The sequence below is a fragment of the Labeo rohita genome, chromosome 21, assembly GCF_022985175.1.
Source record: "Labeo rohita strain BAU-BD-2019 chromosome 21, IGBB_LRoh.1.0, whole genome shotgun sequence".
NCBI classification, from domain to species: domain Eukaryota; kingdom Metazoa; phylum Chordata; class Actinopteri; order Cypriniformes; family Cyprinidae; genus Labeo; species Labeo rohita.
The window spans coordinates 2,100,937-2,116,226 of record NC_066889.1 but is presented as its reverse complement, the minus strand read 5'-3'; the positions used below and the strand labels follow the sequence as shown (position 1 = coordinate 2,116,226).

The 15,290-nt window shown below is 36.6% G+C and overlaps 1 protein-coding gene across 3 annotated transcripts in view; it reads left to right on the top strand.

Moving 5' to 3' along the window:
• The window catches only part of fnip1 (folliculin interacting protein 1), a 36,488-nt gene that overhangs the window by 8,992 nt on the left and 12,206 nt on the right, over positions 1-15,290 (top strand). For 2 of the 3 annotated variants that reach the window (XM_051092800.1, XM_051092801.1), the window contains exons 2-11: positions 1,960-2,089; positions 5,145-5,276; positions 7,527-7,630; positions 7,718-7,792; positions 7,877-7,968; positions 10,057-10,140; positions 10,482-10,553; positions 13,420-13,555; positions 14,164-14,365; positions 14,457-14,542. In XM_051092800.1, coding sequence (XP_050948757.1) covers positions 1,960-2,089; positions 5,145-5,276; positions 7,527-7,630; positions 7,718-7,792; positions 7,877-7,968; positions 10,057-10,140; positions 10,482-10,553; positions 13,420-13,555; positions 14,164-14,365; positions 14,457-14,542 — 1,113 coding nt within the window. The remainder of the gene's footprint in view (positions 1-1,959; positions 2,090-5,144; positions 5,277-7,526; positions 7,631-7,717; positions 7,793-7,876; positions 7,969-10,056; positions 10,141-10,481; positions 10,554-13,419; positions 13,556-14,163; positions 14,366-14,456; positions 14,543-15,290) is intronic. The other variant, XM_051092802.1, reaches the window with a different exon arrangement.

The following is a 15,290-nucleotide window of genomic DNA, read 5'->3' as shown; positions in this document are numbered from 1 at the left end:
TACTAAGTAATCTGATTACGTAACTCGCATTACTTGTAATGCATTTCCCCAACACTGGTGTTGACTGATGGTTTTTGTGTACATCCAGATGTTTCTGCAGTCACATGACGTGTGCGAGACAACACCTGTAAATCCTGCTTTAGTATAATGTTATATTCAAATTTTTCTGTGTGTATAATTACTGCAACCTAACCAGTCTTTGAGAAAATGTGTTACTGGTATTGGTTTAAGTGCTGACACACATGGGTGCAGTTTTCACATTATTCAAATGATTTTAAAGGAGAAGTTAGCTTCCAGAACAAACATTTACAGATAATGTACTCACCCCCTTGTCATCCAAGATGTTTATGTCTTTCTTTCTTCAGTCAGTAAGAAATTATGTTTCTTGAGGAAAACCTTTCAGTATTTTTCTCCATATAATGGACTTCAGTGTTGCTCCCAAGGTTGAACTTCCAAAATGTAGTTTAAATGCAGCTTCAAAGGACTCTAAACGATCCCAGCCGAGGAAGAAGGGTCTTATCTAGTGAAACCGTCTGTCATTTTCGAAACAAATGGACAATTTTTAATTTTTAACCTCAAATGCTCATCTTGTCTCATCTCTGCGATGCGCGTGCGTAGTCTGTTATCCGGGTCAATAGAGTTAGAGTATGTCGAAAAACTCCTGTCTCATTTTGTTCTTCAACCTCAAAATCATCCTACATCGTTTTACCTTTTTTTGTAAATGGCGTTTGATCTTCTTTGCATGTTCACTTTGTAAACACTGGAAGTGAACTATTTGTTTGAGAAAAATATACAACTAGAATATAAGATTACAGAACAATATCAAGAAGCCTCTATGTGAAGTTTCATTCAAGTTGATTATTACATTTCCAATTATTTTAGTAATGTAAAATAATAAAGCTTTGTCACAACAATGCTGTGGATGTGTTATTTAAATGTAATATTGTGTATATCTGCCACTGACTGCCTTTATCTATAACAGGGGTTTTCAAACTGGGGTCGCAAGGAAGTGCTAGGGGGGTTCTTGGCAATGTTTGAGAAAAAGCATAAAGAATTTAAAAATAAATGTAAACATTATGTTATTAATATTGTAATTGTAATTGTATTATATTATTATACTTTATATAAAGATAAAAGAATTAATATAAAAATATGATTGAATAAAAATGAAAGAAACAAAATTATGCAAAAGGTGATTAAAATAAATTAGTTAAATGAAAACAAAGAAATAAATACAAATTATATTAAAATAAATTATACATTTTAGATTCAAAAAGATAAATAAATCCTGTACTTTATTTAAAATACTTTTAAATAATTGTTTTAGAAAAAAGGAATATACTAAATATTTTCCAGTTGACTTGCTTATAACTTAGAATTAAATTGTGTATTTATAGAAGAAACTAAATAAATATCTTTTACATTTTAGAACGGGGTCCCTCGCACAGTGATAATTATATTTAGGGGTCTGTGGCATCTAAAAGATTAAAACCCCCCTGATCTGTAAGGTGTTGTCGTTGGCTTGTATCATTGGCTTGTTTAAGACTGGGATGAAAGAAGAGTGAATTTTCTTCAGATCAGCTGTGAGGATTATGGTTGTGATTGAGTTTCAGTGTTTTTGAGGGGGTGGTTGTGCGTCATGTTGTCTTTGTGTGCAGCTTGTTTGTCTCAATTCCTGATAAAGCGGATGATGTGCTCCGTGTCTGGATGGCGAATGAGTCCAGTCGTCAGGAATGTGACGAGTAAACAGCCGTGCGCTCTGGGCCTTTCTTCACCTGCCTTGACGCAGAGCACAGAAATAACTTGTGCCCATGCCATTCCTGCCCTCGCTGCCTTCATCCCAATCGAAATCCCTCACGGCCCCATGGGCCGCCGTTTGGGCAGCCGATGGCTGAGGGAAGCTTGCTAATTAAGTGTCAGTGTGTTTGTGGTGTTCACGTTGCTGTCTGTGTCCCTCAGCTGGTCGTCACCAGAGCTGGAGCCCAGCCAGATCCGTCTCATCGTCTACCAGGACTGTGAGCGGCGCGGCAGGAATGTCCTCTTCGACTCGGACGCCAGAAAGAGAAGCACAGAAGATGCTCCGGTCACGGTGAGTGCTGTGTGAACCGCAGGCCTTATCTCCAGTAATAATAGCATCAGCTGACACTGAGTGTGTAAGCATTCTTTCACATTCACATGACTGAAGGCGTGTCAAGCTCTCTGTCACGTCTGCAAGTTATTTGTCATCTGCTGTCATGAGGCTGCGGGTGCAGCGCAGACACTGGTTCACCGGGAAACCAACATTTTCCACACCTTTTTATCATATGACTGCCGTGTTGTGTAATGTGAAGGGAATTCTGATCTGTGATTTCCCCTGGGGAAAACAATCAGTCTGGACTGAATGTGATAACATAAAGGAAATCATGAATCTCAAAGTAAGAGTATAGAGTATATGTTTTTTTTTTTTTTTTTTCCCCACAAATTAAGACCTTAAAGATTCTTAAATCAGAGCAGTAAGTCATAAATTCATAAAGTCACGGTATTAAATGTTGCATGCACTGTAAAAAATATTTCTCTCAGTATTTGCCTTGTTTCCGAATATAAATAATCATCCTTAAATCAAGAAACAATTACTTGAGAGGCAAAATGAACATATGAAGTCTTGTTTTTTTTTGTTTATGCTTAAAGCAAGAACAAATCTGTTTAACAATGGTTAAAAAAATCATGTTTTGTTAAAATTGTGCATTAAACTGCAGTTGGGTTATTTTGATATAAAGTAGTAAAGTTATCTGTTTTTGCAAATAAACCCTTCATTTGTTTTTGTTTTAATCGTAAGCACACTTAATCTTAAGTAATTTTGCTTTTCAAGTAAATCCATCTTTGGATGTTTACGCTGGAAAACAGAAATACTGAGAAAGAACGTCTTTTTTTGTGATCATAAGGTACAGTAAAAGTTATTTCCTTATTCTAGTGTTTGTTAGCAGAGCTATTGAAGCCTTAAGTTGTTGTTGTTTTTTAATTGAAAATTAATGTATAAATGTATTAAAAAGGTAACTGAATAAATATAAGTAAATGTATTATAAAAGTAATGTATTAAAGCCATGCCATTAAATGTTGCATGCACTGTAAAAATTAATAAATTCCTCAGTATTTGCTTTATTTCCAAATAAAAATATCTAAACATCCTTAAGTCAAGAAACAATTCCTTGAGAGGCAAAATAACATCTTGTTTTCTGTTTATGATTAAAACAAGAACAAATATCTGTCAGTAGGGAATGAAAACCTTTTCCCTCTTTGAATTAAGTTGATTTTTCTCAGCCCATTGGCAGATATTTGTTTTTGTTTTAATCATAAACCCACTTAATTTTGAGCACTTCTCTCATTTTGCCTTTTCAAGTACGTTTGCATTGGAAAACAAAACAAAAACACTGAGGAAGAACATCACTTTTTTGCAGTGTGATCACAAGGTATAATAAAAGTTATTTCCTTGTTTTGGTGCTTGTTAGCACGAAGAAACATCATAATGTATTGTGTTGTTTTTAATTTATTCCATGCATTTATTTGAACTTAGTCTTAAAAGGGTCTTTTAAGTCTTAAGTTTAACCTATAGAAACCCTGACTAAAGTGTGTGAAATATAAGTCAGTGTCATTACTGATTGTTCCAAATGGTGCGGCATTATAAATGAGCCCTGGATCATTCGTTTGGTTACTTAACCTTTGATATTTACCAGTCAGTTCAGTATGGCTTTGACCTGAAACCTGCTAAACGCAAACACACACAGCATGCCACGTGTGTAAAATGTTGCAGTGGTTAAATGATGATTTAAAAACCCTCATAAAAGTAAAACCTGCTGCATGTTCATTGACATATACTGCAGGTTCAAGCTGCTGTTGGTGTGCAATGCAGCCAGATGAATAATAAACAGCCCGTCTAATGTGTTCGGGTGAGGCTCTGGAGATCGCTGATATGGAGTTGAGCTGCGGCTGCAATCACATGACGCTTTTGGCAGAGGATATTGTTTCACTAGAGAGAGAGAGACAGAGCGTCATTGACTGAGAGCAGAAGAGAGCGAGTAAGCAAACGGCCCTGCTCACGAGTTGTTAAGGAAGTCATATGACAGTCTCACATGCTCGAGTTCCTTTGTGCTCTTCACAGAGCGGGACGAGACTCAGCATGAGCCATTAGAGACGCCGAGCCTGGCACGCACAGCCAAAACACTCATTAACTCGGGCCTTTCCCTCATCTGGGACGAGTGCTGGACCTCTCATGTAACACTTGACTTGCTGTTTACTGAATCACAACAATGGTTGAAGTTAAAAAGCATGCATGAAAAAATGTTTATATGCACACTTCAGAGATTAATGTCTTTCTATTAAGCCAAAAGTTTCAAAATGTGTTTCCAAGTCTGCTGAAGAGACGCACGATGACTGGATTTAATTTAGCCTTTTATTCACATGAACATTGACACGCATCAAATATGGTACACAGAAGTTTCACTTTAGTGAACAAATCACTTGTGCGTCAAGCAAGCTCAACTTTGCTCCAGCTTATTATCACGCGTGTTAATATTTATACGTAGACACAGTCTCTTTATATGATGAACAGATCTCGTTTAGGCTTTTATTTACAAGATTTGGATAAAAAGGCTCAGTTCATATGAATGGAACTTTTTAATGTGTCAGTGGACTTTCAGTCGAAGCACTGAAATATCTAAACTTAAATACATTTTCGTGCATTTGGAACAACATGAAGGTGGGTAAGTGACCGATTACTAAACTGGATTCAGTAAACAAGTAATCAGACTGATTCAGCAAGAGTCATCTTGATTTATTTACAGAACCGACTCATACACAAGAGTCATCTGATTATGAATCATATTAAACTGCTGTTTGGTTTACTTGTTTACCTGCTGGTACTTTGCTGTAGTGTCTCCTCATTTAATTCAGGCTCTCCACTCATGCTTTTTAAAACTGATTGATGACTATTGATTCACCATTAACTGTTTAAAACAGCCTTTGCTATTTCGTGCACTTCTGCATGCACTCCAGACAAACACACATCCTAGATGTCTTTTTTGCAGAACTCTGAACTGGTGTGTTTCTCAGGTTTAGTGACTGCCTTCATGAGTTTTTGAGTTTGTCCGTGACCCGTTTGTTGTTTGCAGAGGGTGTGTGGAGAGGCACAGGCGAAGATGTTTGGGAAGTGTTGTCAGCTGAGGCCTACGGGTGGCAGCTCCAGTTCTCTAGACAGCAGCTCGTCCTGCGCCTCTGAGCCAAAAGAACAAAACCGCTTCCAGGTGAGTCCCGTCACAAGCCTTCGTTACTCTCTCTTCATATTATGTTCAGTGGTCAGTTCACAGGTGAACTATTTCATTAAGGCCTGACATTAAATTGAAAGCATTTTGAAATTGAATTTGCATTTTGAACTTTATTAGAAGTATGCATCATCTTGTGCCAGAATCTTATATTTTAACCAATAAATTCCATTCGGATAATGAGATGCTATAGATTGTTACCAATCAAATGAATCGGTAGCAACAAAATCCATTTTTGCACTGCAAAAGCTGCATCTAAAGCATTTAGATCTGTTTACACAGCAAATAGAGAGATTTTGAGATTAATATGATAATTTTGAATTTTAAAATGTGAAATATGAAACTAAAAATGCCAGTAGGTGGTGGCAGTTCACTGTTTTAAAAAGTCAATCATTGAGTCATTTATTCATCTTTTTTTCCATATTTTTTTATTAGTTAATTCTAATTTAATATTTTGCCACAGTTTTATATTTTTAAATTGAGAAATCAATATTTTGGATAGAAATTGAATAGAAATTAAGGAAAAAAATAAAGGTTTTGTACATTTTGAAGTTAAATTATTCTCTCTAATGCACTTTGAGAGTTCGAAATAAGAGCTTCAATCCATGTTCATAACTAAAACTACTTAAGTCAGAAAAAAGTCAGTGAACTGACTTGTACCTGAACCTAAAAGGGGACTCAACCCTCTTTTTATTTGTGATATACTGTCTCAGTCTAATTTACATTCACACTGGTGTTTTAGGAAGCCAAGCAAATTAGAATATAATAATAATTATATTAACAACGACAGTAATCGCCATACATTGTAAAACAGTTGCACTGCAAAATAAATGAAAATGAATATTTCATAGGTCATTATTTTTGCTTTACACTACAGTAGGGGAAATTGCAATACTACTTTCCTAATTTCTACACTTGAAAGAGATATTTTGTATTTGGACTGCAGTAACATTACCCATTTAAACTACTAGCTGTCAGCAATTTATATTGCACTTTTATGCTTTTATTTTGATGGAAGCAGCAGTAGAACTTTTATTTTGAAGGAAAACTCACTACAAATTTAGTAAAATGCTGTAATCATCTGCGGCAAAAATGAAGCATAACTGGTGGCCGTTGCGTTTCCAAATGCACACTTAACTCACAGCACTTGCAATAAACGAGATCACTGTGTTCATTCACTGTGAATGGAGCCTTTCTGAGGCATGGAAAACACTGTGAATGCTTCGCTTTGAAACTTGATGAAGGGATTAAGCCATATTGCACTTTCGGTTTTAGTTCGTTTGACAGATACTGTGTCATAATGGTCCAAAACACAACTTTAAAGACCTTTAAGGTTAGAATAAGTTGTTTAAATAAATTTTAAAAACTACACTTTTTGCCTGGAAGACCTGTTGTTTCAAATCATCGTGAATTTGAATTTAAATTCACTTGACTTTTTTTTTGTTTGTTTTTTTTAAATGCATTTTTCTGAACATATATTGTACAGTATGTGACTTCATATTCCATATATCTTTTCTGCAAAGATATTTAACAAGTGATTTGATTTACATTTACACCATATTGACACCTTCATGTGTGCTGCAATTAGAATAGAACTTTAGTTTAAATGGTTCATTAAGAAAATGTTACAGACACAGCCAAACAATACGAAAAAAAAAAATCAAGATTTTTTTTTTTATTTTATTTTTTGCCATGGCTCAGACCTAATTTAACCTATTAATTAAAATGCCTGATTCATTTGGGGACGAAGCGAGTGTCTGTCTCTATGAATGGATCATTGAATCACTGATTCATTCAAAATCACTGTTGTGTTGCTCAGAGATGCTCAACAGTTCTCTGATTTGTTTGAAACAGTTTTCATTAGTGAAATTAGGAAAAACAGATTGACGTTAGTGTGTCTAAAATATAAATCACTTAATATTAACTTAAAAAAAAAATAACAGCACGTGCATGTGATTTTGCTAAACTATACCATATATAAATATAAGATAATACCTCCTACAGAGGATTTTTTGCCTTCATATCTTGAATTCTAGATCATTCTAACTGCGTTCTGCTAGTCTTCATCAGGCATTGAATGCATGCTCTCAAGACGTGCTTTTGTTTGGTTTGTGCAAACCGTGTGACGCACTCAAATAGAGTATTATTGTGTAAGATACATATCACACACCCCTGTGTGCTGCTCTTGCAGATTCAAACCTGTGTGCTCTGCTCTTTCTTTCTTTGTGTCAGGGCTCCTCACGGTGCTCATCAGATGCTAACATGCTCGGAGAGATGATGTTCGGCTCGGTGGCCATGAGTTACAAAGGCTCAACGCTGAAGATCCACCAGATAAGGTGAGACTGTACAGATGTCAGTCTGATGGTGTGTGTGTGTGTGTGATGAATGTCCTGTGCTGATCAGGTGTGTGTGTTTGTTTCCAGATCTCCTCCGCAGCTGATGCTCAGTAAAGTGTTTACAGCGAGAACAGGTGGCAGCGTCTACGGCAGCCTGAACACGTATGCCATACACTCTCGCACGCACATTCAGCGGCACGTTCGCTATGGTGTGTTGTCTCATTTCTCTTCTTAATTACTTGACAGACTGCAGGACAGTTTAGAGTTCATCAATCAAGACTCCGGCGCGATGCGGCCTGAGCAGAACACTGTCACCAACGGCTTCCTGGGCAGCATAGGTAACGCAAGATCCTCTGTACCTCAGCATGAACTTGCTCCATGTACATTTTCAATACAGTTTCTATTGCCAAATTAATCCTTGAATGACATTTACATTGTCAGCTGTCAAAAACATTTGTTTTTGTAATGATCTCAGTGCTTTCCTAAGTTTTCTTCTGTGTCTGTTCTCCTCCATTGTCCGCAAGTTTTCTATGAAACCATCACAGTGCTGTTTTAAACACTGTGATTATGTGTTTGTTTTAAGGACTTGTTGAGAACATGTCCAGGTCATAGTTCTTCCTTTAGATTTGAGCATTGTACTGTGCGTAAAGAAACTGTTTAACCCAAACGTATTTTTAGTTCAGGATCTAGGATTTAACAAATCTTTTAGGAATTAATTGAGAGAATGGAAAGCATTTTCATCTTTTATTTTATTTTTTTATTTTTTTTTTTAATCCGGGAAGGAAAAGAGAAATTTGCTTAATGAAAATGCAGTATAGGTTTTATTTTTTTTCTTTAGATTTATTTTTAATAAATAAATTATATAAAATAATTTAAACTAATTAAATCTAAACATTTAAGCTTTTCTTTCCCCAGAATCATGCATTTTTTATGTTATAGGAAAAATTAATAAATGCGTTAGAGCTGTTAAACAATTAATCGCGATTAATCGCATCCTAAATAAAAGTTTTTATGTGTATACTGTGTATACTTATTATATGTATATATAAATACACACACATACAGTATATATTTTGAAAATATGTATGTGTATAATTATATTCATTTAATTGGTATTATGTTTATATATTAAAAAATATTTGTATATATAACATTTTTTAAAATATATATATGCATGTGTGTGTATTGTGTGTGTATATTATATATAAATGTACGCACACATTATGTAAACAAAAACTATTTTGGATGTGATTTAATTGCGATTAATCGTTAAACAGTCCTAAAATACATAGAATATTTATTTTGTGTGTATTTAATTAGTTTTAAATATAAAATTAAGCTGTTCTTTTCTTATATATGTGACACAGTAATGTGATTTAAAACTGCAGAGACTGAATTTGTTTTTATACACAATGTAATATTTGGTTTTAGGCTGAACCTTGACCCGTACATGTTTTTGTGTTACCTAACTATCACATTTGAGTTCAGTTTTCAGCAGTGTTTGTGTGCAACACCCACAGAATTGACTGCACAGATTATTGAATTGAGTCTAAATATGAATTTTTTCATAGATTCAGTTGTTCTGTGTGGAGTTGCCCTTCATCTGTCTCTTTGTGTCATCCTGACAGCTTAAAGACAGCTTATTGGTCAAAAGTCTGGAGTTATTATGATTTTTAAAATGTTTTTTAAGGAAGCCCCTTCTGCTCACCAAGACTGTATTCATTTGATCAAAAAGTATTGCAAAACAGTAAAGTAACTATTTTCTATATATATGTTAAAATGTAATTAATCAAAGCTGAATTTTTAGCATTATTACTCCTGTGTTGTTCAGTGTCACACGATCCTTCAGAAATCATTCTAATATGTTGATTTGCTGCTCAAAACACACTTCTGATAATTGCAATGTTGAAATTAGTTGTGCTGGTTCATATTTTGGTGGAAACTGTGATGCATTTCATTTTTCAGGATTATTTGTTTAAAAAAGAACAGTGTTTATTTTAAGTAGTTTTTTTTGTAACATTCTAAATGACCTTACTGTCACTTTTGAGTAATTTAATGCATCCTTAATTATTTATTTTAAACATACTTACCCTGCATTTTAAAAATATGAAGCAGCACAACTGTTTTCAACATTGATTAGAATTTTTTCTTGAGCAGCAAATCAGCATATTAGAATGATTTCTGAAGGATCATGTGACACTGAAGACTGGAGTAACAATGTTGCAAATATATGCATTACTGTTTCACAGTATTTTTGATCAGTAAGTGCAGCCTTGGTGAACATAGAGACTTTTTTTGATTCAAAAATATGAATGATTCCAGACTTTTGAGCATCTCTGTGTCTCTTGCTGTACTTAACTAACAGTTGGATGTGTGTCTTTCTCTTCATTTGTCGTCCTGCTCCTCCTGATCGCGGTACCGTACAGGTTTCTCTCAGCTCTGCAGCCCGCGCCGGGCGCTCTCAGAGCAAGGCCCTCTCCGTCTCATCAAGAGCGCCTCTTTCTTTTCAGGTTGGCCTGTGTGTGTGTGCACGGGTGTGTGCATGTGGCACTAGTGTTTTGTGCATGTGCATCTAAGGCGTTTGCTAGTGCTTTGATTATGCGACAGCATTTAGGCTGTGTAACTGGTAGATCTGTTCTGGTGTGATCTCTCTAGCTTTGACAAGCCCAGGGTTTCTTTCTACCCCGTCCCCCATAATGCACCGGTTTGCCCTCCTTTCTGCCTGCTGCGTGTGCATGTGTCTGATGTGTAGGTAGATCACAGTGGTGATAAGATGGCTGGACGGGTGGTGGGTAGGGATAAGCGAACTCTTTAAAATCATCCCTGCATGACTTTCTCTGCTTCCCCTCAGGACACAGTAACCCCATGGACATGCCGGGGAGGGGACTGTATGATGAGAGAGACAGTGGCATCGCCCGCTCCGGTGAGTCTGTTTGCACATGCAGATGTCAAATGGGACACATTTACATTCAAACACACACTGCATGCAAAAGCTTTATTTCTAGCCCACAAGTAAGACAATGTTATATTTAGGGCTCTGTGACATCTATTTTATGTGCTTTTTTGATTTTTATTTTTCTGCATTCAATTTTAATAGTTTAATTTTATTTTATTAACAATAACAGTGCCCTGTTAAGTGTTTTAACTTATTAGAAGTTTTGTTTTAATTTTTTTGGAGTCTGTGTTTTATGACTTAATACAGTTTTATCATCAAAAACTGTGGTAATTATTATATTAATGCATAAAACTTAAGCAGTTTTATTAATCAAACGTAGTCAAATGTGCATTTAACAATTCCTTTTTTATTCCTTAAATAGTGAGAAGTATATCCTACTGTACATTATTAATATATTTTGTTGTGTAATATATCTCGTGTCATAATTTCTTAAAGTTAAACTGAAACTTTTTAGAGCACATACAGGGTTTGGAAAAGTATGGAATCAGATTCAAGTATTTTCCAGGTGTACTTGAGAATTGCAGATTTAAGTTACAATAATTAAGTAGAATTACTCATCAAACTCTAATTGGCTATGTTAAATTTACTTATTTCCTTTGCTAATTTTTCCTAACTTTAAGTAGATTCAGTGCTTAAATTTGACTTCAAATTTATGTGTGCAAAAAATTGCGAAGTAAAAATTAAGTAGATCTTACTCTGTAATCACAAACAACTTCATATGTAGCCGTTATTCTGTTGTGTCCTAATTATAAATGATACCACAGTCAGGACGTCCTAAAGCTCACAGCACAGGAATATCTGAACCCTTTGCCACTAAGATGTGCAGCCTTCTGAAAATGCAGCAGACCTGGAAAAGCTTGTGCAATGGAAAGTGCCTGATGACCTGGGCAGCATAGCTGGGATCTCTCGTTCTGGCTAATGCAGCATCACATGCACAGATATTTATATTTAGCGGTTCCCAAAACTGCCCGCCTGCACTAGTAAATGAAGAGGCTATATTCAGGCCTGGTTCGGCACACGTGTTTCATCTCCATTGAGCTCTTTGAACGTGTCACCTCGTTCTAAACATCGCTCTCTTGCGGCCACTCTGGTGACCCTGAAAACCCAAATGCCATCAGTGCTTTATCAGTGCTCGTTTCACATGTGATGGGGTGTTTCTTAAAGGGTTAGTTCACCCAGAAATGAAAATTAGCCCAAGGCTCAAGGCATCCTAGGTGTATGTGACTTTCTTATTTCAGACGAATGCAGTCTGAGTTATATTACAAATTGTTTATGGGCAGGTGTTTCTTTTCAACAGTCCAAAACAAGTCCAAGAAAGTGCATCTATCCATAATTTAAAAAAAGTGCCTCACAAATGGCTCGAGAGGCAAATCAATGCGTTTTATCAATAATCACTTTTCTCTAGCTTGTGCAAATACGGAAACCATTCTGGGGGGATGAGGTAGGATGTCAGCGTTACACGTGCCCTGGCATGCCCATTGCCATTATAAAGCTTGGAGGAGCTAGAACAATTTTTAATATAACTCTGATTGGATTCGTCTGAAAGATGGACGTGATATACACCCTGGAGGGCTAATTTTCATTTTTGGGTGATCCAACACTGTAAGGCATATGATGATTTTCTGAAATGTCCTCACTCTCAGGCCGTCCAAGATGTAGATGAGTTTGTTTCTTCGTTGTAACAGATTTAGAGACATTAAGCATTGCATCACTTTCTCACTTTCTTGGATCCTTAGCAGTGAATGGGTGCCGTCAGAATGAGAGGTGATAAAAAAAAAAACAATAATCCATATGTAATCCACACCCTTTCAGTCCATCAGTTAATGTCTTATGAAGCCAAAAGATGCAGGTTTGTAAGAAATAATTAATCTTAAGTTTTTAACTTCAAGATTTCCAGCTAAAATAAAAAAAAGCTAAACATCCAACACTTCCTCTAGTGGAAAAATCTCCCATTGTCTCTCAGATCAAAATACACCAACATATGTGACCCTGGACTACAAAACCAGTCATAAGTGTCAGTTTTTTTTTTTGATAATTGAACTTTCCATTAATGTATGGTTGGTTAGGATAGGACAATATTTGGCCGAGATACAACTGTTTGAAAATCTGGAATCTGAAAAAATTCTAAATACTGAGGAAATTGCCTTTAAAATTGTAAAATTAAAATTGTGAAATTTACAAAATATCTTCATGGAACTTGATCTTTACTTAATATCCTAATGATTTTTTTGCATAAAAGAAAAATGTATCATTTTGACCTGTACAATGTATTTTTGGCTATTGCTACAAATATACCCATGCTAATTAAGACTCGTTTTGTGGTCCAGGGTCACATATTTGTTTAGAACCATTTTGGCTAGTAAATAGTGCTTTATATGTGCATATTTCTCTCCTGATTCAGATGTCTGATTCAGACAACTTTTTCATTAGAGGAGACATTATTATGGATTATAGACTTGTATTTTAACCGAAAAACAAGTTAAAATGTTTATTAAAATGCAGCTTTTGTTCTCAAGAACATTAATTGATGTACTGGAGTGGTGTGGATTACTTGTGGATTATTGTGATGTTTTCTGTTCGTTCTGACGGCACCCGTTCACTGCAGAGGTGAGCAAGTGATGGAATGCTGCATTTCTCCAAATCTGATGAAGAAACAAACTGAAGTAAATGTTAATTATTTCTTTTAAAGCTGCAGTAGCTGAATAAACAGAGCCAGAGTTCATAGGCTCAGAAATGATGCACAGAGAATATCCTTTCGTTTGCGCGTCATGCCGAAGTACTTTATTTTTGGCATGTGTTTCGACTCACTGCTGCTCTTATCTTCTGTCCACAGCATCTTTAAGCAGCCTGTTGATCACCCCGTTTCCATCACCGGGCTCCTCTCTCACCAGCAGCTGTGCTAGTAGCTACCAGCGGCGTTGGTTACGCAGCCAGACCACCAGCCTGGAGAACGGAGTCTTCCCTCGATGGTGCGATTGCAACACATTTGTGCACACGCTGCTTTTACAACTAGCCTTGGCCTTTTATGATAGTGCAACCATGCATTGTCATGTATAGTGAACTTAATAGAAACAAGAAGTCCATGACAAATTTTTACCAGTTTACTGTTGCTACCAGTACATCAACCACTTCTAATTACAGCAGGTTTTCTAGTAAAGGAGAAGTCCACTTCCAGAACAAAGATTCACATATAATGAACTCACCCCCTTGTCATCCAAGATGTTCATGTCTTACTTTTTCAGTCGTAAAGAAGTAGTTTTTTGAGGAAAACATTTCTACGTTATTCTCCATATAATGGACTGATATGGTGCCCCGACTGGAACTTGCAAAATGCAGTTTAAATGCGGCTTTATATACTGTTCAATGTCAAACGCTTGAAAGAAAGACATGAACATCTTGGATGACAAGGGGGTGAGTACATTATCTGTAAATTTTTGTTCTGGAAGTGGACTTCTCCTTTAACGCATGCAAATGTGACATGACAAGCAGTAATGGCACTCATTAGTGCTGTTGAACTTCAGTGTGCGACACCTGCTCATATTTTCCTATCTAATCCAGTGGTGTGTTTGCATTTCAGGTCTGTGGAGGAGAGCTTCAACATGTCTGATGAGAACAGCGGGCCGAGTCTGGGCGTCGCCAGGAAGAAGAAAATCGCTATCGGTGTCATCTTCCTGCTATCGCCCAACGAGGAAGAAAATGCCAAGTTCCAGGACTTTTTCTTCTCTCACTTTCCTCTCTTTGAGAGTCACATGAACAAGCTCAAAAGTGCCATTGAACAGGTTAGACATGATTTGTGCTTTTGTGGTTTTCCTACACCGTCCGAAATGTCTTTCTTACAGTGTGTGTTTGTGTCGCTCTGTTTGTTTGAAGGCTATGATACTGAGCCGCAGGTCCGCTGATGCCAGCCAGAGAGCTTTGGCTTACAGTCGCATGGTGGACGGCCTCAATGAGTTTCGGTGAGTTTGTGGTGACATGTCTGCAGACGCTGCTCACCAGGTGTTTTGTTATTTGCATCCACTCAAAGTCCAGCCAAGGTTTACTGGACACTTAATCCGCTAATCCGCTCATGTGACATGAGACGCGCAACGCTGATCTGAAGGCGCTTTCGCATACGATGACTTTGAATCCAAGCAGGTTCTTAGCGCTTTTGCGGAAGGAGGCGTTTAATCTTTGTGCTGAGATCAGCTCTGGAGGCGTTACTGGAAGTTGCTTGCTGGTACACTGAGCATGATGACCTTTGACACGATTCACACGATAACTCGCGTATCATGTTCAGGGCAAAGAGAAGCGTAACCCATTCAAAGAAATGAAAACAAAAATCGACCTGTCAATCATATTAGAGATGTTACATTTGTTACAATTCTGTCAGTTGTCATTATAAAAAGGGTTTGTTTTCATTCTTTCTATGATCTCAGAGTAATAAGCATTGTTTAGACTGTCACTCCAGATCCAGTTTTTGTGCATAACCTATTAAAGTCCAGTCTAAATGAGTCCACACTATGTATCTCAGTGTCCAAGGAGGTCTGTTTTACTGTAGGAAGCTGGAATGCACAGATTTATTATTAGATTATTCCGTTTCGGCCAGCCTCAACTCAAAGAGTTGTGTAGGTCAGCTTTATATTGTCATTTTCCACTTTACTTGCACTTTGCAACAATGCAGTCTTGTTTCTGCGAAGACGTTTTGCAAAGTTTGACATGTTTATG